The 23,837-nt window shown below is 38.3% G+C and overlaps 1 protein-coding gene across 1 annotated transcript in view; it reads right to left on the reverse strand.

Annotated features, from left to right (window-relative positions):
• GRID2 (glutamate ionotropic receptor delta type subunit 2) overlaps window positions 1-23,837 on the reverse strand; it is a 1,233,941-nt gene that overhangs the window by 1,084,332 nt on the left and 125,772 nt on the right. Inside the window, exon 2 of the mRNA XM_075860662.1 lies at window positions 787-942. Within this exon, the coding sequence (XP_075716777.1) occupies window positions 787-942 (156 nt within the window). The remainder of the gene's footprint in view (window positions 1-786; window positions 943-23,837) is intronic.

Genomic DNA, 23,837 nt, shown 5'->3' on the forward strand with positions numbered 1-23,837 from the left:
CTGTATAAGTTTGGTTCAGCAGAGTCTCTGGGGGATTTGCATGTTACAACATTTACTGAAAGGCCTAGTCCCTTAAAGGGAACCAGTCATCAGTTTTGAGGTATCACAACAGCTGACAGAGCGATAAAGCGGAGGCGGAGGGCATTTTAAACATACCCTTTGTCTCGGTCATGCGAGAAAACGATTTTTAATTTCCTTGGCACACAAATCGCAAATGCCACTAAGGCGAGATGTACAAGTGCTCCTGCACTGAAAGCTATAAGCACCGCCCCTCTGCTCTGAGTGACAGCTCCAGTGGCCTCGTGATTGGTCGCTAGAGCAGTTACTCAGAGCAGAGGGTCAAGACTTGCAGCATGCAATGCAGGGCCACTTGCACACCGTGCCACAGATATCAAACGTAGGTATAGGTATGTTTAAAATGCCCTCTCACCTTATGTCTCTCGGTCAGCAGTTTTGAGACCTCAAGACTGCTGACAGACTCCATTTTAAGTATAATTATTAACTATTACCAACTGACCCCTAAAATAATCTAACTAGCAGATGTATTTAGATATTTTTTTTTTTACTGTACATTGACTTTATTTCAAATTCATGAATATTATTATTCTTAATTCTGTTTCTGGAGAATAAACAAAAATATGTGGAACATTGAGAGGTAAGATTAACAAATGCATTTATGTTTCCCCAGTCTTGAAAAGCTTGAAAAAATATATTTTTAAAACATTTTGGAAAATACTTTTAAATGAAGATATACAATAAAAATTAATATAGATTTTGGACTCCTACCTTCCTGGACAGCAACAAAAGGATTACTACCATCCACAAATTTTTCAGTGAATGTGATCTTTTCAGTTTGTAAAATATCTTCATTTAAATTCAGGTCATCGACTGCCATGCGAAATACTTCATAATCTTTTCTCGCAGAGTCATCAAAAATTGCCCCTGAAAATAGAAAATATTACTATTAATAGAGGAACACAGAGAGGAGTAAACATCAAAGGACAATTGTTATGGCAGTTGAATACAATGTCAAGACAAGTTGCTTAGATTCACAAGTATACAGAATCTGACATTCATAGTTAGAAATTGTTGTCCGCAAACATAAATAAGGCATGTAGTTTGTTCTAATATGAATGTTGCATAGTTGTAAGCTTTCCGTAGCTATGACAATTGATGGTATATACTGTGTCAGGTATAATAGGTCTTTTTGTACCTTATTCTGTAAGAAAAGCTTTTTAGCTGATGAACCATAATAAATGTCTCAGACTATGCATAAACTAAAAAGAAGCATATCTAGGGTGACACTGCAGTTGAGTGCAGCAGTCCGTGAGAAAATCCATTGGAATGCAGTGAAGACAATTCAAATGCATTAATGCTTTTCTTCCGTTTTGCCATTCACACAAAGCAGTATGACAAAATAAAAAACAATTAATTCATGTTAGAAGGACTTTATGTTTTTTTTTGACAGCACACGTAGTCATTTGTGACTATTAAGACTTAGCTTTAGCTAAAAATGTTTCATTTACTGAGCATTTTGACCCCACAAGTGTTTCATAGATTTTATTAGAATTGTGCAGTGAAAAAAAATATATTTTTTATTATTTAGGAAGTAGACTTAGCTAAAACTTTTTTCATTTTCTCAACAAATGACAAAGGAGAAAAAGCACCCCAACATTTGTAAAGCAATATCTCACAAGTATGGCAATACCCCATATGTGGTCATAAACTGCTGTTTGGGCACAGAGTAGGGCTCAGAAGTGAAGGAGCACCATTTGGCTTTTGGAGTGCAAATTTTGCTGGATTCGTTTCTGGGCGCTATGTCACATTTTCAAAGCCCCTGTGGAACCAAAACAGTGGAAACTCTCCAGAAGTGACCCCATTTTGGAAACTACACAAAAGGTATTCACTTAGGGGTGTAGAGAGCATGTTAAGCCTGCAGGTGTTTTCCAGAAATTAGTGTGCACTCGATGTTGCAGAGTGAAAATGGGAATTTTTCCATAGATATGCCAATATGTGGTGCCCAGCTTGTGCCACCATAACAAGACAGCTCTCTAATTATTATGCTGTATTTCCCGGTTTTAGAAACACCCTACATGTGGCCCTAATCTTTTTCCTGGACATTCGACCAGGCTCAGATAAGAAAGAGTACCATGCGAAATTGAGGCCTAATTTGGTGATTTACAAAGTATTGGTCCACAATTACAGAGGCTCTGATGTGAAATAATAAAAGAAAACCCTGAGAAGTGACCCCATTTTGGAAACTACACCCCTGAAGGCATTTATTAAGGTTTGTGAGCATTTTCACCCCACAGGTCTTTTCCATAAATGAATGAGCTACGGATGGTGCAAAGTAAAAATTTAAATTGTTCCCTAGATATGCCATTTCAGTGGGAAAAATGTTGTGCCCAGCTTGTGCCCCTGGAGTCACACACCCCAAAATTTGGTAGAAGGGTTCTCCCCCATTTGGCAATGCCAAATATGTGGAAGTAAACTGCTGTTTGAGCACACTGTAGGGCTCAGAAGGGAGGGAGCACCATTTGGCTTTTGGAGCGTGGATTTTGCATGGGAGTTGTTTTGTTTGAGTATTGCTGGTGTTTTCAATTATAATGTGGGGTACATGTAAGTTGGGCAGAGTACATCAGGGGCATACTCAGGTGGTATACTAATGGGGTAAAAAAAAAAAATAATAATCCATAGATATGTGTTACGCTGTGAAGCAATCCTTTCTGCACAGGCCAGTGCCACACTCATAAATGGTGCCCTTTCTTATCTCCAGGGTGGGGCCTGGATGGCTTCCATATTAGGAAGACCAGGAGGCCTGTATAAGGCCTCCAGTTGCCTTTGAAGCCACCGGCATTCCGGCAATTTCATTGCTGGGGTGGCGATGACCTGCAAACACCTTAAATGCAGCGATCGCTTTTGACCGCTGCATTTAAGGGGTTAATGACGGGGATCAGCGCTAACTTCAGTCCACGCCATTACTACAGGGTTTCAGCTGTGACATACAGCTGACACCCTTGGTTGATGGCACGGACTCAGCTTCTGAGCCCATGTCGTCTATTTGTCGTAACTATACGACATATTGCGGGAAGCACTAGCTTTCCATGATGTATACTTACGACAAATGTCAGGAAGGGGTTAAGACCCCTAATAGACTAATAAAAAAAGTTGAAAAAAAAATAACTTAACTCATATTGCCGCCTCCGAAAAAGTTCAAACTATTACTGTATATTAATATTTTACCTGCACGGTGAACGCCGTAAAAAAATAATTTAACTGCCAGAATCTCAGTTTTTTGGTCACCTCATATTCCACAAAAAATGCAATAAAGAGTAATGAAAAAGTCTTATGTACCCCAAAATGGTACCAATAAAACAAGCCCTCAAACCGCTCAATCAACAGAAAATAAAAAAGTTATGGCTCTCAGAATATGGCGACACAAAACAAATTTTATTGTTAACATTTAGTTGTTTCCTTGTAAAACATAAAAAAATATATAAATTTGGAATCACCATCATCATATTGACCCACAGAATACAGTTCACATGTAGTTTTTACCGCACAGTGAACTTTGTAAAAAGGATTGCGGTGAACTCGTTGGAAGACTCCAACATCTGTATATATATATATATATATATATATATATATATATATATATATATATATATATATATATACCGGAGATCCAAACATAGGAGCAGCACTGTGTCAATAGCCAGAAACGGTTGGTGCTAGCTTCAAAATATCAAGGAGTGACGAGCTCCTCATGCATATATCCAAGAAAAAGAGACTGGAAGCAGCACTCAGCAAAAAAATGTGAATTTATTCACCCAACACAGCAACGTTTCACTTCCTCCATGGAATGAAGTGAAACGTTGCTGTGTTGGGTGAATAAATTCACATTTTTTTGCTGAGTGCTGCTTCCAGTCTCTTTTTCTTGGATATATATATATACCTGTACGTCTTACAGAAGCACACAATGGGTAAATTGCCTAAACCCTAACTGAAATAGAAGACATATTAATATCAAAAATAAAGTATGCAAATGAAAAACAATCTATTTGAATCCCCAAGCAGTCGATCGACAGCTAATTTTCTCTATGATGCCCCCTTGATGTTTTCAAGTTTGCCTCTAAATATCTTGTGGCGTCAAATGTTGTCAGGAGGGCCTTATGGATTAAACAGTGGATGGGGGGATATTCCATCCAAAACTATTTCTGTAATCTGCTATTTCAACCATTTAGCTTGTTTGAACCATAGTTGGCCATCTTTGCCACCTGTAGGGGGAAGATTGCCAAAATTCTATCACACATTGTCCAATACTTCCTCTATAGAGCTAAAAACCAAATCTTCCTGAGTTTTACTTTGTGAACTTAATAATTATACATCTTACTCAGAATTTTATTCACAAATGTGCCCTGGAGCCGATCCCGCATTATCAGATTCTTACATGCATATATTCCAGAGTTTTTGCCGTGCCCAAACCTGGAGGGACGTTACGTCTAGTAATAAACCTCTCATACTTGAACAAATTTCTCACAAGTAAAAAATCCAAGATGGAAACTATTGGTTCAGTTATTTCTATTATTCAAGAAATTCATTTTCTGGCTACCAAATATCTTTGGGATGCTTATCAACATGTCCCAATCCTTACAGCACACAGAAGGTTTCTCCGGATGGCAGTTCTGATAAAGTTCAGTTCACTTACCTCCCCTTCGATATATCAGTAGCTCCCATGGTATTGACCAAAATGGCGGTGGTACTTACGTATGGCAGCCCTCAGACATCAGGAAATATTTATTATCCCATATCTGGATGACTGGCTCATCAAGGCCACATCGAAACAGAAATGTATGAATCATCTTCAGATTACTATTGATTTATTGACAAACCATGGGTGTTTGGTGAACACTTACGTTAAGCCAGGAGCTGAAATTTTTGGTTTTTATGAATAACACTAATCCGATAACCGTCGGGCTGTCCAATGCCAGAATTCCCAAAATTGTGAATGGATTCAGTCAAATAATTACCCGCGACCAAGTCTCAATTCGTTCTTCAATGGCAGTACTGGGTTCAATAACATCTGTGAATGGGCCAGCACTCATTTTCAATCTCTGCATTTTAATATTCTGTCAAACTGGGACAGAAGTCCACTTTCTTAAAAAAAAAAATGTCAAGACTCTTCCTGCTATGAAGTAATATCTTAAATGATGGCTAGCTCCAGGTCATATGATAAAGGGCAACATTTCTGATACCTCAGCAGCCTATACTTCCACCTTGGTTGCCTCAAGTTAGGGATGAGGTGTCCAAGTCAAGAACAGCTGAACAGCTCCAGTGAAGCTGGTAAGCCAGCTATCATTCAATCTATGAGAAATTAGGTCTGTCAAACATGGCCTTTGTCATTTTTCATCTCTCCTGTTCCAACAAGTTGCCCTAATACAGTCAGTGCAATGAGTCCTTCTCTAGACAGATAATGTATTGAAGGAAAATTTCTGCAGCACACATTAAGGGGGTCGCTGAACAATACAGCAGACTAATTGAGTCGTACCTTAATTCATGCTGGAGAATGGACTCTCAACAGAAAAAATCTGGTCTTTCACCAGATTAGGATGACCAACATGTGATGGCTACTAGGCACAACTCTCAAACACCCAGGTTCTGCTCTCTACAGAGATCAGATCATCCGTGGGCAGTGTGTGGCCTATCCATACCTTGGAAGAACATGCTAGTGTACGTCTCTTCCCCATTTCTGTTAATCATGAGAGTTTAAGAAGATCGAGAAAAACAAGCAGAGGCCATTGTAGTGATACCCTTCTGGCCACCCCGGGCTTGGTTTCCACTCGCACGGTTTCTTTCGCGAGTCAGATTTTGGAAGCTTCCTCTTCAGACAGTCTTACTAATACAAGGTGACAATGTTCACCCAGATCTAGCTAAACCCTCTCTGACAGCTAAGTGGCTGACCGCGTAACCTTGAGTCTCAAGGCCTTTCAAATAACGTGATATCCACCCTTATTGCAGCCAGAAGGCTTTTTACAGTAAAAATATGCAGTAGGGTATGGAGGATTTTCTCCTATAGGTGTTCATCAGCATCAAGCTTCAAATTATATTGTGTTAATATTACAGTTTCTTTAGGTTGGCTTTGAGAAAGACCTCAAGCTTAACACCTTATAAACTCAGTTTACGGCCATTAATGCTCACTTTAATGGTGTCTTCTCCTGTCATGGGTGTAGTAAACAGGTTCATCAAGGCGGTTAAAGCATTTAAGGCCCACTTTCTATCCTCCCGTTTCAGTCTGGAATCTCTTTCTAGTTTTAAATATATCCTCATGGGCCCTCCATTTAAATCAGCTGAATGAGCCTCTGTCAAGAATATCTCCTTTACAACTTGATTTCTTGTTTCTATAACTTCAGCCAAGTTTATCAAAGTATTACGAACACTATCATCTAAAGAACCACCTCTGCATTTTTTTCCAGATCACATAGTCCTAAGGCTAATGCTAGTTTTTTTTCCTAAAGTAAATTCCTTCTATAAAATCAATCACAAGATTTGTTGACAGTCTTCTGTCCGAACCCTCAAAATGAGGATCAGAAGAGGTATAATCTTCTGGTTGTGAGAAGAATGGTTCTGCTATATTTGTAAAAAAAATAACCTCTATTTTTCAGGAACCTTCATCTTAAATTCAATGGTCCCAACAAGGGTAAAAAGGCCGGCATGGGGTCCTTGTCAAAATGAATTAAGGATCTGATCCAAGACTGATATGTTCAGCACATCCAAGACCCTCCTTTACCCAGTACAGCTCACTCTACTTGACCAACCTCCATTTCATGAACTTAGTTGGCCCATGTTCCACTGGATCACATCTGCATAGCCACTGCATGGTCCTCGTTGTCCACCTGGGTTTGCAGCTCGATCTCATTCACTTGAATGGGACCAGGCTGCAGAGAACTGCAATCCCAGGCACAGCAGCTTCTGTCTTCTGTGTACGCAAGTTCACATCGCTCTGTATAATGCATAGAGGCAGTGGCCTCTTTTGGTGCTAGTGGTCATGTAATTGGTCACATGATCACCAGGATGCTAGTAGCAGGAGGCTTCTGCTGGGTCTAATTGACACAGCACAGCTCTAACATTGACAATAGTCACAATAACAGGCCTGATTTCTCCTTGTAACTGGGGATGCACCCGGTTACAGTCAAAAGGATAGTGTAAAAAAAAATAATGAAATAATAAAGTCTTTTGAGAAACAGATCACAATAATAAGAAAATAAATGTAAAAAAGGCAAAAATAAATTAAATATAAAATACACTTAAAATACCACCCCAAAAACAAAGCTCCCTCTGTCAATCGTTGAAATGCTAGCCCTGATCCAATTGCACTAATATAGACATGTAATATATCAAAGTTTATGGTAGACTATGAGGATTACAAATCAAGTCTGTTTAAGGGTAACATTGCTTTATTACCAGAAAAAAATAGCTAAAAAGTAAAAAAAAAAAAAGCATAATTTGTGTTTCTATTGTTTTCAAACTATTAGACTAAAAATTCTAAAAAAGCAACAGTTATGTGTGGAAAATGATAAAAACAAGAAACCTGGAGTGTTCACAAAAAGTTGCAACAATGACTTTGCTAGTCCAGCAAATAAATAGTTATAGCACGTGCTAAAAATGGCTCATTAGTGCCTAAAGGCTCAAAATAGCCTGGACCTAAACCAGTAAATACAGTATATAAGTATATATGTATGTATACAAGAGAAACAGGTAGTTTGGATCCAGCGTAGCTGCAACTAAAAGGAACTTGTTCCAAGTTTAATGAAATTGTATTAAAAGAGGTCAATCGGCATGATGTCCTCAAGTGCTGGGAGAGAAGTGAGAGGATAGAGGAAGCCTACGTGTTTCAAACGCTAGCTGCGTTCTTAGTCATGGCTAGCGTTTGAAACACGTAGGCTTCCTCCATCCTCTCACTTCTCTCCCAGCACTTGAGGACATCATGCCGATTGACCTCTTTTAATACAATTTCATTAAACTTGGAACAAGTTCCTTTTAGTTGCAGCTACGCTGGATCCAAACTACCTGTTTCTCTTGTATTCCACACAATGCGTGCCGACGCGAGGATCCGTGCGAAGATCACAGTACACCCACTTGTACTTATAAGGTGAGCTGGAGGTTCTCCTCCTCCTTTTTTCTATATATATGTATGTATCTTTAGATAGGACTAATTAGCTCATTTATTTAATAACAATAAACCTTAAAATTGTCTTAAGTTCTGTAGCTTAACCCCTTTATTCACCATGACGACACTGTATGTCATGGTGTGGAGGCTGAAGTATGTCATGGTTCGTTGGCTGAAGTATGTAGCGGACTCACCGCAGTGCCCGCTCCATATGCTGCATGTGTCAGCTGTGTATTACAACTGACACCTCACACTAACAGCCAGAAACAGAGATCGCTCTCATCCTGGCCATTTAACCACTTAGATGCCATGGTCAATAGCAGCCGCGGCATTTAAGCCAGTTCCAATTGCACAAAGAATTTTTTCTGTTTTCCAGTACGTTATATGGTATTTTAAAAGGTGCCAATAAAAACGATAACTCCTCCCACAAAAACACAAGCCTTGATACCGCTCAATTGATGTACAATTAAAAAAGTTATGGTTCTTAGAAGGAGGGGAGTGAAAAACAAAAAAAAAGCTTGGAATTTAAGGGGTTAAAATAAGAGGAAAGACAACATTTACGCTTTTATTATCTGCTTTTTCTGAAGCCGATTTGCAAGGGAATTACAATTTTGTCAAATTCTGCATGAAAAGTTATACAAATAGTATTTATCATAGAAGCATGACTATAAACAGAGCCTTCAACATGTTCTCAGCGATAAGCTAGATTATAGACATAATAGATCAAGACCTTTAAAGAGTATGAAAGATTAATAGGATAGAAAAATGACAAGTGAGTAAGCTGCCAAGGTTTTGGGCTACACTTAACTGAAGAAAAAAGGTAATTGTAACCTACAGGGAACATCTGTCAAGGCGATGAATAGTATGGATTCAAAAAAACATAGCAAAAAGTAGCGAAGGCTCTTTTTCTACATCAAACAAATTGATCATATTAATCTTTTCAAAACATGAGTGCATTTAAACTATTAAAAAAATAAAATTAAAAAAAATATTGAGAACAGAAAAGTTACACCAGTTACCTATTGCAAAGCAGTTAGACAAATGTTAGAATTTACTATTCTTTATAAAGTATACGATTAATAAATCTCAAGCTATTTGATTGTTATACATGACCATCCACCATTGTTCCCTCGAAGCTGTGCATTCTGGAAAGGGAAGCGTTAAAACAACATACTTATTAGGTCAACAAGCCAAATCACAGCCCTACTTGTCAGGAAGATGTGGAAATTTTAATTCTATCATTTTCAGAGCGCAGTGTCATCTATCAAAAATATTTAAAAATATTTAAAACTGAAATAAGATTACTCTATAACATGGCTAGTTCTAATGTTGATTCTAATGCCAAACCTAACAATACAAATCAAATTAAATCCATGTTGTACCAGAAATATTGTTATAAACATTTGTTATGGCAGTATGCATAAAAGGATTTATCACTTTTTACCACTTAATCACTAAGTTTTATCAGTTTTATCAAGTGAAATTAACAGACCAAAATATTAACAGCACATTATTTGAAGAATGGTGCATGCCTGAAGATACATTTAAAGGATTGTGGTGGCTGGGAGATACTAAAAAAACATGAGCTTTAGATGGAGTTTAGCATGATGGTTTTAGATAATTTACGTGCTCAACTATGGTCCCTGGTCAAAAAGAGATCATATAATAAAATAATTTCCCTGACTATTAAAGCTGGCCATATGTATTAAAGCTTTCCTTGTGGTCTGGAATATATAAATGATAAAGGAAAAATTGGAATATTGGTACCGCTTTGGAAGGGGAATTTACTACTGGAGATAATAAAATAATTGATTAATGGGAGAAATTTTTGTTATTGGAAAACTCAAGCAATAGGTACTCTAGAATATTGGATATCTATGAAAATAAAGTTTATCTACATTCTGACATATATCACAGAAGTTCAACCTCTCCTATGTTTTTATATCTACAACTTAGACCTTGTCGGTCTTCTGTACATTTTTGGGAACCATCAGATTTTTGGGAACCAACTTCCATGTTCATTTTTTAAATAGCACTGCTAATAGATACAATGGACTATGAACATGTTACTGTATAGATCAATAATAAAAGAGTTGAGTCCACATGATCATAAATGGAGAAATGAAATCGAGAAATTAACACTGATCATTTACCTTACTTAGCAAAACTTCTAGAAATGCAAATCACTGAGAAGGTACAAAGCGACCTTTATATAGGTGGTTCTACACCACAAATCTTATGTCTAAAATGTTTTCAAACACTACTAATGAGTGTTGGAGGTGTGAAGGAGAAATTGGAACAAATATATGGGCATATTATATAAATATACGCCCATACATGCTAGATATATATTGTTTGATTTCTAATGTATTGGGTTATTTGCCTCAACGGAATCTGGAAATGTAATTGGTATCTTAAGATTTGGAGACTCCCTTAAAAGAAAATATAACTTTGGGTTCTCATATGTTGTTGGTAGCCAGATTATTTATAGCTACAAAGAATGGAAAAGCAGGAGTGCTCTGAATATGGGTGAAGTAATTGTTTTACTTGTTACTCTTTTTTTTCTTTATTTGGAAAAACATTTTCAATAACAAATAATAAAAAAACCAAGAAAACAAAAAAAAAAAATTGGTTAAGATTCGTATAGATGAATTTTCGTTACATTATTGGTAAGGGCATATTCCCATGGGCAGTGTGCCACACTATTGACACAATCCCCAAAAATGTTTTTTTTTAAATGTTGCGTTCTTAAACAGTCACCTTAATAGAGGTTTTTGGAAAGGGATTAGTTAGAATAATATTTGCTTCTAGTGTATATATATATATATATATATATATATATATATTAAACTTAAAGGAATTGTATAAGATAAGAAAAATTATTCTCTTCTTTTTTCTAAAAACAACACCAGTCTTTCCATGGAATGTGTTTATTGTAGCTTAGCCCCCCTAAAGTGAATAGAGCTGAACAACAATACTAGAAGCAACCCATAGACAAGAGTGGTAGTGTTTCTGCATATATAAAAAATTAAAACAAAAACATATTTTCTAATCTAATAAAACCCCTTTAATAAGCTTTTACTTAAGATGGCAGTTATATGAACACTTTAACAAAAACTGATAAACAGTATTATACCTAGTGCAGAGCTTCAGGAGCTGGCTTGGTATTAAAGAGCTTGAAAGGAGTTGGATTTAACATGGATACAGTCCCAGAAGACATTAATGAGTCAGGCACAAATTTTCAGGGCACTTGGAGCACTTTTAAATTGCGGAAAATTTATTTGCCTGGGTCCTCCACAAAGCGGAAACACTCCTCTGGCTAATTTATGAAGGTTACATATGGGAGACTCCACTCTACTAACTCAGAATTCCCTAATATGGTATTTGAAAATAGATTTTCTAAAAAAGACAATTCAAAAAAATCACAATCCCTTTAGTACTTATTTGTTTGGCAAAAATGTTACAGTACATCTACATCAATCATAAGAGAAGCTTTCAAGGGTATATATATTTATACATTTAGTGTCAGTAGGAAAGTCTGACTAAATATATTTTGAAGACACATTTAAATATTATTTATGTAGATAAGTTCTATCATAGAAAATAATCTTGTAACATTGAATGGATGCAGAATGTTATTATATTGATCCCTTGATATTTTAGATACCATTTTATAATGACAATCATGAACTCTCGTACACTCCCAATGCCCCAAAACACTCACTTCCCATATCAACTGGAAATTTCATTCAGCTTTAGCATTACGCAGGGAAATTATTTTCATTAAAATTAATTAGCTTTGTGATTGTGATATTTCACCAGTTTAAACGTTCAGGTTAGTTTGACATGATGGATTGCTTGGCAGTGTTACAGATGGGACTAACAGTATGTTCACAATAAGTAATAGGTCTGAACAAGGAAAACACAAATGAAGCAAAATTCTTGGAATCAAATTTTCTCAGTGTAAAAGCATTACTTGTCCAAGTCTGGCAACTTAATTAAGTAGAGGTAATTAAAATGCTAAGGAGTTCTTGGCTCCATCGTGGACTAGTATGGAGTCAGGAAGGAGTATGGGTATGTTATTAGCTGGCAAAGTCCCTTACAACCTTAAGCTGATGGGATTTAAGTAAGTTACTTATGGCAGACAAATCTGTACAATTCCCATGAGATATTAAAAGTTTTCTATTAATTGTAGGTAAATGTAAAGCTCACAGAATAATGTTTTAATAAAACTCTCAATTAAATGTATATTTTTTTATAGTTTAAGGTTTTATATATTTCTGCTTCCATATATTTCACTATGAAAAGTAGTCTCAAGCTACTTTAAAAACAAAAATATTTATGACAGGTGAAATATGTTACTTTCTATTCTGAACGGTTTCAAATTAATCTACTGACAATGTTTGCTGTTAAAGGAACTCTATGGGCAAAACTGATATAGTGTTTCATGCCCGGTGCAGACCCCCAGGGGGCTGTGCATGACATAGGGATTATATCTTTGGTGTTCTTTGAATCCTTGTCTCAGACCCCTCAGGCCCTACACTAGTCATAATACAGTTTTGCTTTAAGGGAAACCTACTTAGAGGTAAAATGGACCAAATAGCACTTACATTCAGGCACATTAGTAGCCCAATAAACAAATCACATTATGGTGGTTGGCATTATTGCTCCAATAAATACCAATTGAATCTCTGATACGGTATATTTCTTCAAGGCTTTACATCAAAGGACAAAAATAATGATGCTAGCAGTAAATGTTTTTACATTTATTTTAAAAAAGTACTATTCACAAGTCAAATTGGTAAAGAGTATCTCTTAAAAAACCATATGCCTATCAAGGATCCCACATCAATGACAAAACATAAGTGACAAGGAGATGTTGGATCTGTGAGATGGCATATTTTAAAACAGTTACTGTCCTTTTAGCAAACATTTGACATGTCATAGTAACATGTCAGAAGTTTTGATCAGGGGGGGGTGGGTTTCGGCTGACATCAGCAATCCTAGTATACCTAAAGACGGGCTCACATAAAAAGTATATTAGCGCTTCATCAGGCCGAAGAAGCGCTCACAGACTTAATATGTGAGCCAGATTGCAGCCACAGAGGCAAATCGGTCGGGTGAGCACTTTTGCCTGTTCATTTTAGCGATTGGTGGAGGTCTCAGCACCCAGACCTCCACCAATCAAAACTTCTGACATGTCACTATGACCTTTTAAAAGTTAGATGAAAAGACAGTTACTCTTTAAAAAAGTAACCCCTTTTAAAGGGGTTTTCCAGACAATAAAAATTGATGGACTATCCTCAGGCCATCAATAGCTGATGGTTCAGGGTCTGACTCCCGGGACGCCCGCCGTTCAACCATTTTTAAGTGGCGATTCAGCCTTTTTTCCCATTCACTTCAATGAGAAAAAAGGCTGCAATACCTGTGAATCGCCACTAAATGTGTCAAACATTTACAGTGCGCAAAAAGAAATGAGGGGGAAGCAGCGCTCATAGAGGCACTTCAAAACAGCTGATCGGCTGGGGTCCCCGGGAATCGGACCCCGACCCATCTATTTATGGCCTATCCTGAGGATAGGCCATCAATTTTTATCAGCTGGAAAACCCCTTTAAGACGAAGAAATTGGGCATAATATTGTGGGGAAATAGAATAACGATAAGGGGTGAGTTCAAAAAGATAAAGCAGAGGAACAAAAACACATCATGTAACTCCACAATGGCAGGAAATACATTATTTTCTGCGCCCTCCTGTTTGGCACTGTGTAAGATGTTTAGTTATTGAAATTTCAACCACTAGTTTAACTCTATTAGGGTATCATACAGTTTTGTTTTTTTTTTCTGGTTTTTCACGTGAAAAGGACTTTGCCCTATGGCCCTATGGGAAATATTATAAGCTTGGCAATTAGAAAAAATTGGTATATGATTGAAAATGACAGTCTTCTCTCTAAAGTTGCGGATAGACAGCCCATTATTTAATTTAGAAGTTGTACGAAGGTATACGAAGGAGAAGAGACATTCTTGCCAAGGGGTGCTTAATACAAAACCCCCAGGTGTGGCCACTGCAGGTTCTGTAGTCAGCTGATATGGTCAAGGTACCTGTGGTTAGGGGGCTTGACTGTTTCGGTTGACAGCGTCATTACGTGCAGAATCAAATTTGTGATATATGTTGTCATGGGGTCCTGTGGTCTATTCTACATCGGGAAGACCATCCGCCCAATGTTTAAGAGTTTTGGGGAAGACATGCAATCTATAATAACAGGGGCGGGCTCTTCACGTCTCATTGAACACATCATAAAGGTAATTCTAAAACAATGTCTTTCGCTGGTCTTAAATGTGTCAGACAGATCTCTGGAGGCAATAAACACAATATGTTGCTCCAAGCAGATGTACGGTTGTCGCCAAGGTCTTAAGGCAACACAACGTAACTGTACACAACGTGGGTACGAACAGCAATTTATGTCCACATATGGGGTATAGCCGTGCACAGGACAAATTGCTTAAAAAATATTTGGGGTGCTTTTCCTCCTTTAGCCCTTGTGAAATTGAAAAAAATCTAAGCTAAATCTACATTTTATAGGAAAAAAAATGTAGATTTTCATTTTCACGGCCTACTTCCAATTAATTCTGCAAAAAATTTGTTGAGTCAAAATGCTCACTATACCCCTAGACAAATTCCATAAGGGGTGTCGTTTCCAAAATGGTGTCACTTTTCGGGGGTTTCCACTGTTGTTGTCCCTCATTCCAGCAAAATTTGAGCTACAAAAGCCAAATGGCGCTCCTTCCTTTCTGAGGTCTGCCGTGTGTTCAAACATAAGTTTATGACCACATATTGGGTATTTCCGAAATCGGGAGAAATTGCTTTACAAACGTTGGGGTGTTTTTTCTCCTTTATTCCTTGTAAAAATGAAAACATTGTATGTTTTATTTTAAAAAAATTTAGATTTTCACTTTTTTGTCTTAATTCAAAGAAATGTAGCAAAAAAACTGTGGGATCAAAATACTCACTATACCCCAAGATTAATTCTACTATTTTACTATGTTTTGGCACCACAAGACATTTTCAAACCTGACATGGTGCCTGAAATATTTTCTGATAGAAAGGAGGTCTAAAAGTCCACTAAGTGCTCCTTTGCTTCGGAGGCCTGTGATTCAGTCCATTAGCACACTAGGGCCACATGTGGGATATTTATAAAAACTGCAGAATCTGGGCAATAAATATTGAGTTGCGATTCTCTGGTAAAACCTTCTGTGTTAGGGCATGCCCCCACGTGGCGGATTTCCTCCGCAACTGTCCGCATCAATGCCGCACCTAATCCGGGTTGCGGATTACGGCTGCGGATCTGCCCAAAATGTGCAGTAAATTGATGCGGACTAGCTGCTGCGGACTGCGGAAAAAGTGCTTCCCTTCTCTCTATCAGTGCAGGATAGAGAGAAGGGACAGCACTTTCCCTAGTGAAAGTAAACGAATTTCATACTTACCGGCCGTTGTCTTGGTGACGCGTCCCCCTTTCGGCATCCAGCCCTACCTCCCTGGATGACGCGGCAGTCCATGTGACCGCTGCAGCCTGTGATTGGCTGCAGCCGTCACTTAGACTTAAACGTAATCCTGGGAAGCTGGACTGGAGACAGAAGCAGGGAGTTCTCGGTAAGTATGAACTTCTATTTTTTTACAGGTTGCTGTATATTGGGATCGTAAGTCACTGTCCAGGGTGCAGAAACAGTTACTGCCGATCGCTTAACTCTTTCAGCACCCTGGACAGTGACTATTTACTGACGTCTCCTAGCAACGCTCCCGTAATTCCGGGAGCCCCATTGACTTCCTCAGTCTGGCTGTAGACCTAGAAATACATAGGTCCAGCCAGAATGAAGAAATGTCATGTTAAAAAAGCAAGACGCATCCGCAGCACACATAACATGTGCATGACAGCTGCGGACTTCATTGCGGAATTTAGAATCTCCATTGAAGTCAATGGAGAAATTCCGCCATGAGTCCGCAACCAGTCCGCCACTGCCCCGCAACAGACAGAGCATGCTGCGGACACCAAATTCTGCTCCGCAGCCTATGCTCCGCAGCGGAATTTTACTCATCGTCTAAACGAACACTTCTAAATTTAAGTGGAAGTCAATGGAGAAACGGCTCCGCTGCGGATTAACGCTGCGGAGTGTCCGCAGCGGAATTCAAGTGAAATTCCGCCACGTGTGAACCCAGCCTCACAGGAAAAAATTCATTACAAATCAATTTTGGCAAAACAAAAATGAAATTTGTAAATTTCACCTCTACCTTGCTTTAATTCCCGTGAAATGTCGGGCTAAGAGAATTTCTGAATGCTGTTTTGAATACTTTGAGGGGTGCAGTTTTTAAAATGGGGTGATTTATGCGGACTTTCTAATATATAAGGCCCTCAAAGCCACTTCAGAACTGAACTGGTCCCTGAAAAAATAGCCTTTTGAAATGTTCTTGTAAATGTGAGAAATTGCTTCTAAAGTTCTAAGCCTTAAGAAAACTAAAAGGACGTTGAAAAAACGATGCAATCATAAAGTAGACCTATGGGAAATATAAACTAGTAACTATTTTGTGTGGTATTCCTATCTGTCTTACAAGCAGATAAATGTAAATTTAGAAAAATGCTAATTTTTCAAAATGTTCTCTACATTTTGGTGTTTTTCACAAATAAATATTGAATTTATCGATCAAATTTTTTCACTAACATAAAGTACAGAAAACAGTCTCAGAATCGCTTGGATAAGTGAAAGCATTCCCAAGTTATTACCACATAAATTAACACGTCAGAATTGAAAAAATAGACTGTGTCCACAAGGCCAAAACTGGCTGTGTCTCCATGGGGTTAATGACCACAATGATTTAAGCACATTTCTAACTTAAAAAGTATAGCATTATAAATAGCTAGTATAGACTAAACATGATAAGTTATATGTTTTGAAAAAGTTTATTTCAGATAAATACAATATATTGTTCCAATCAGAAGCTAAATGAAAACAATAAGCGGAGGCTTTAGGAGCGCTGGGTCTCATTGACCACAACGATTCAAGTTCATTCTATGTACAGCGCTAAAATATTGTATTGACGTATTGTATGTAATATTGTAACCATACTGTGCTAGTACAGCAAGCATGTAACAATTTATATGTTTTTAACAATTTTGCAACTTTGTATGTTATACAATGAAAGTTTCCTTGCGTGTATGTGAGGGGGCGTGGTCTGCTACAATGTCAAGCATTCACAAAGCGTGGGTACATGCGAAACGGCTGTAGGCTTGTGCTCCACATCCATGCTGCCTTTACTTTTTTGCCTAAATAAAAAAGAAGATCTTACTGAATGGTGAGTGCCGTGAAATTTTTCTACTGATATTGTTTTGCCAATGCTTACCCTACACTTTACTGTGCACCACCTGTTGTGGATTTAATTGAAACCATTTGAGAACTGTGGTTCGTGTTTGGTACTGGGGCCTATAGTGCTCCAAGAGCCAGAACAGTGCCAGTCTTTTTCTTTGCCTTTTGGAAACTTGCCAAAAAAGTAAATGCAAAGGTGTGCACAGTGCAAAGGCGTGCACAGTTTATTTTAACCCCTTCAGGACTGAGACTGTTTTGGCCTTCAGGATGAAGCCGATTTTTCAAATCTGACATGTGTCACTTTATGTGGTAATAACTCCGGAATGCTTTTGCCTATCCAAGTGATTCTGAGACTGTTTTCTCGTAACATATTGTGCTTTATGTTAGGGAAAAAATTTGGTCAATAAATTCAATATTTATTTGTAAAAAATACCAAGATTTAGAGAAAATTAGCAAAAATTTGCATTTTTCTAAATTTAAATGTATCTACTTGTAAAACAGATAGTAATACACAAAATATTTACTAGTTTATATTTCCCATAGGTCTACTTTATGTTTGCATCGTTTTTTGAACATTCTTTTATTTTTCTAGGACGTTACAAGGCTTTGAACTTTAGCAGCAATTTCTCATATTTTCAAGAAAATTTCAAAAGCCTATTTTTTCAGGGACCAGTTCAGTTCTGAAGTGGCTTTGAGGGCCTTATATATTAGAAAGTCCCCATAAATCACCCCATTTTGAAAACTGCACCCCTCAAAGTATTCAAAACAGCATTCAGAAGGTGTTTTAACCCTTTAGGCGTTTCACAGGAATTAAAGCAAAGTAGAGGTGAAATTTACAAATTTCATTTTTTTTTCCGAAAATTCATTTGTAATAAATTTTTTCTGTACCACAGAAGGTTTTACCAAAGAAATCCAACTCAATATTTATTGCCCAGATTCTGCAGTTTTTAGAAATATCCCACATGTGCTCCTAGTGCGGTAATGGACTGAAACACAGGCCTCAGAAGCAAAGGAGCACCTAGTGGATTTTGGGGCCTCCTTTTTTTAGAATATATTTTAGGCACTATGTCAGGTTTGAATAGGTCTTGTGGTAGCAAAACAGTAAAGACCCCCCAAAAGTGACCACATTTTGGAAACTATACCCCTCAATGAATTTATCTATGGGTATAGTTAGCATTTTGAACCCACGGTTTTTTTGCTAAATTTATTTGAATTAGTATGTGAAGATGAAAATCGACTTTTTTTGTGAAAAAACGTAGAAATTTTACAAGGAATAAAGTAGGAAAAACTCCCCAACATATGTAAAGCAATTTCTTCCGATTATAGAAATACCCCATATGTGATAATAAACTGCTGTTTTGACTCACAGCAGGGCTCAGAAGAGAAGGAGCACCATTTGGATTTTGGATTTCTAATTTTGCTGGAATAGTTTTCAGTGCCGTGTCGCGTTTGCAATGCACTGGAGGGATCAAAACCGTGGAAACCCCCCAATAGTGACCCCATTTTGGAAACTACACCCCTCAAGGAATTTTTCTAGGGGTAAAGTTAGCATTTTGACCCCACAGTTGTTTTGCTGAATTCATTGGAATTATTCTGTAAAGGTAAAAATCTACTTTTTTTCTGTAAGAACTTAGACATTTTTAATTTTTACAAGGAATAAAGGAGAATAAGCACCCCAACATTTGTAAAACAATTTCTCCAGATTACGTAAGTACCCCATAAGTGGTAATAAACTGCTGTTTGGACCCACACCGGGGCTTAGAAGGGAAGGAGCGCTATTTGGCTTTTGGAGCTCAAATTTAACTGGAATAGTTTTTGGGTGTCATGTCGAATTTGCAAAGCCCCTGAGGGGCGAAAACAGTGGAAGCCCCCCAAAAGTAACCCCATTTGGGAAACTACACCACTTAAGGAATCTATCTAGGGATATAGTGAGCATTTATGCCCCACACGTATTTTGCAGAATTTATTAGAATTAGGCCCTGAAAATTAATATCAACATTATTTCCACTAAAATGTTGAATTTTTTAAATTTCACAAAGGATAAAGGAGAAAATGCACCCCAACATTTGTAAAACAATTTCTCCCGAGTACGGCTATACCCAACATGTGGTCATAAATGTTTTTTCATTAGAAAGTAATTAACACTTTCCGAACTGATCCATGTTTTGCTTTTTCTTTTTCGTTTTTCCTCCCCGCTTTCCGAGAGCCACAACTTTTTTATTTTTCCGTCAATAGAGTGGTGTGCGGGCTTATTTTTTGCGAGACGACCTGTGGTTTTTATTGGTAACATTTTTTGGTACATAAGACTTTTTGAGCACTTTTTATTAAATTTTTTGGTAGAGCGAAGGTGACCAAAAAACTGCGATTTTGCAGTTTAAAATTCTTTATTTTTCACGGCGTTCACCGTGCGAGTTCAATAATGGTATATTGTAATAGCTTGGACTATTATGGACGCAGCGATACCAATTTTGTGTATTTTTTTTTTTTTTTTTACATTACTATAGAGAAAAAATGTGAAAAGGGTTTCTTTTTGGACTTTAAATATTTATTTAATTTTTTCCACTAATAATAACTATTTACTTTTGTTTTTACATATTTTATTAGTCCCCCTAGGAGACTTGAACTAGCGATCGTTAGATCACTGGTAGAATACTTTGCAATACTAATGTATTGCAGTATATTGTCATTTTTACAGGCTCCTGTAACAGCGCGATCGCTGTTCCTGTCCGTTAGTCCCCGGTGTCAGCTGTAATACACAGCTGACACCCGCAGCGAATGGAGCGGGCTCAGCGCGTGAGACGCTCCATATATCACCCCCCCACACACCACAACATGCTATTAAGTCATGGTGCACGAAGGGTAAATGCGCAGCGGATGGTGCAGAGTGAAAATTACAATTTTCCACTGATGTGCCATTTTAGTGCACTATATATTGTTATGTTGTGCCTAGTTTGTGCCACAAATACCTCATAAAATATTAACCGGGTTCTGCCGAGTATGGCGATGCCATATCGGTGGACTTAAACGGCTGTTTGGGCACGCTGTAGGGCTCAGAATGGAGGGAGCGGCATTTGGCTTTTGGAGCACAGATTTGGCTTGGTAGTAGCTCTGGCGTTTTGCTGGTATTTCAGTTTATAATGTGGGACATATGTAGGCTGGTCAGAGTACATCAGGGCATAATAAGAGGGTATAATAATGGGGTAAATAAATAATAATCCGCAGATATGTGGCCAGTGTTGCACTTATAAATGTCGCCCGATCTTATCCGCTTTCGGAACGCTGCACATTTTGCATCGCCATAATCTGGGAGCCAGAACTTTTTTTTATTTTTTCACCACCGGAGCTGCGTGAGGGCTTATTTGTTGCGGGACAATCTGTCATTTTCATTGGTACCATTTTGGGGTACATGCGATTTTGTTGATCACTTTTTATTCCATTTTTCGGCAAGCCAGGTGACCAAAAACCATCAATTCTGACAATTTATTTATTTTTTACAGCGTTCACCCTGGGCTATAAATGACCATTATATTTTACTATTTTGGCGAACATGCGACTTTTTGATCACTTTTTATTGTATATTTTGGGAGGGGTGGTGTCCAAAAAAATAGTGATTCTGGCATTGTTTTTCGTTTATTTTATTTGCGGTGTTCACCGTGCGGGAAAAATAATATTATAGTTTTATAGTTGGGGTCGTTACGAACGCGGTGATACAAAATATGTGTACTTTTTTTTTACGTGTTCATTTTTTTTCCTGTAATAAAAGACTTATTATAGGAAAAAAAACAGTTCTTGTTTATATCACTTCTAACTTTTATTTTTACACTTTTTTTAAAAAAAAATAATTCTTTTTTTTACTTTTTTCACTTGTCCCACTAGGGGACACTTAGACTTGCAGCTTTGATCGCTGCTGGAATACCTTACACTACACACGTAGTGTAATGCATTCCAACTGTCATTGTGACGTAACAGTCACACTGACAGGAAGCCTACGACTGGAAGCCTCCAGCTGGTCCTCATAGGCTTCTGTACATGGCAGCCCGGAAGCCATTGTCTGGCGTCCGGTTGCCATGGGTACCATTGCCAGACCCCGTGATTTCACATGGGGGCTGCCGATCGGCGCTAAACACCTTAATTGTGGCGTTCAAAATCGAACGCCGCAATTAAGGGGTTAATTGCCGAAATCAGCGGCGATGGGCCACTGATCGGCAACGGGGAATGCAGGGCAGATACCCTGAACAGTTAACCGCCGGGCGGCGGTTAACTGTCAAAGCACAGACGTAACTGCACGTCAAGGTGCGCGAACTTACTGCACACATTGACGTGCAGTTACGTCAAGGTGCGGGAAGGGGTTAAATATGTTCCATTTATTTTTCCTTATTCTTCATTCATATTTTCTCTTTCTTTTGCTACTTCTTTTTTCTCCTGTAAAAGTAAAAATACACATGGCGACTAAGGCATACCAAAGCTTGTTATCTATGCCTTGAGAACAAAGAGATTCTCTGTATATACTTTAAGTATGACTGATCGTTCAATTATATTCAACCAATTAAAATACAAAACTGAACTGGGGCTCAATTTCTAACCCATATTGTGTATGCAGTAGATTAAAAATTATCTTTCATGTGACCATATACAGCTCAGTTTCTTTAAATAATCTTGCATTCATTTGGCTTCTTCTTTTCTTTAGTCTCTTTTCAAGATGTCAGTCACATTGCACTATAAGTATTTTCGATTTAACATCGAGACAAATGTTAAATACAATAGAACAATGACAACATATTGCAAAATTAACTGTTTTATTTAAAGGAGTTCTCTACTTTGGATAACCCCTACTTGTTAGAGGGATTGCTTTACAGTAGGCAGATCACAAAGTTTCTCCCTGCTGGAACCCCCAGCGATCAGCTGTTATTTTTATGAAAACCTTGCAGTTAGGGCTTATTCACACTAATGCATAATACGTCCGTGCTAAGCGCGTGATTTTCACGCGCGTTGCACTGACCTATGTTAGTCAGTGGGGCCGTTCAGACTGTCCATGATTTTCACGCAGCGTATATCCGCTGTGTAAAACTCACGACATGTCCTATATTTGCCCGTTTTCGCTCATCACGTACCCATTGAAGTCAATGGGTACGTGAAAACCGCGCACAGCACACGGACGCACTTCCGCGTGCCGCGCATGATGCGCGCTACAGTAGTCAAAATTATGAATGAAAACAGAAAAGCACCACGTGCTTTTCTGTTTACAAACATAAAAACAGAGTGTCATAATGATGGCGGCTGCGCGAAAATCACGCAGCCACGCATTATATGCTGCTGACACACAGAGCTTTTATGGACCTTTTGGCGCGCAAAACGCTGCGTTTTTTGCGCGCGCAAAACGCACACGCTCGTGTGAATCCGGCCTAATTGTTCCAAATCACAGCATTAGGCCACTTTCACACGGCAGTATTTCGGTCAGTATTTTGTATCAGTATTTGTAAGCCAAAACTAGGAATGGATAATAAACAGAAAAAGTGTAATTAAAGATTTGCACCTCTTCCGAGATTTGGACCCTCTCCTGCTTTTGTCTTCCAAATACTGCAAAATACTGCCCAAAAACCTGCTGTATGAAAGAGACCTTACGCAGTGTCTATTGATATCAATAAATTTGTCTGTGTAATGCAGGACAGGACAGGTACTCCAAAATGAGAGAAGCTCTTTTTACTACTCTCCAATTTGGGAGAGAGATGAGGATCCTGAACAGGATTCCCTAATAATGCATATGGAAGTGAGTTTTCTAAAACTAGACAACCCTTCAGTGGGGTGTCTCACTTCCCATGATTTTTTCTAAAATTGCCACTCAGACTCTTTACCCCCTGCACTGTCATTTACCAGAATATTACAGTCAGGGCCGGTTGGCCATCTGGCAATTCTGGCAAATGCCAGATGGGCTGGTGCACAGTGGGCTGGTTGGCTGCCACCCAGGCAGTTCTTATTAAAGGATCAGGAAAAAACAGGGCACGTGGGGGTGAAATTGGATACAAACATAAAAGCAGCATTACTCACCTTTTAAATCAAGCGCCACGGCTCCAGTGATCCCTTCCAATCTTTCTTTACTGAGCAGTGTCGGCACACCTGACCGCTGCATCCAATCATTGGCCTCAGCAGTGGCTGCAACAGCCACGTGTCATCATGACATCATTGTTCCAGCTCAGTAAGCAAATAACTTTTTAATTATAGCCACAAACCTTTTCACTCTAGATGGCTGTTTGATCCGCAGCGGTGGCACTGCAGTGGCAGATTTGAAAGACCTCATTACATAAGAAAGAGTGTGGCAT

Source organism: Rhinoderma darwinii, chromosome 1 (assembly GCF_050947455.1).
Source record: "Rhinoderma darwinii isolate aRhiDar2 chromosome 1, aRhiDar2.hap1, whole genome shotgun sequence".
NCBI classification, from domain to species: domain Eukaryota; kingdom Metazoa; phylum Chordata; class Amphibia; order Anura; family Rhinodermatidae; genus Rhinoderma; species Rhinoderma darwinii.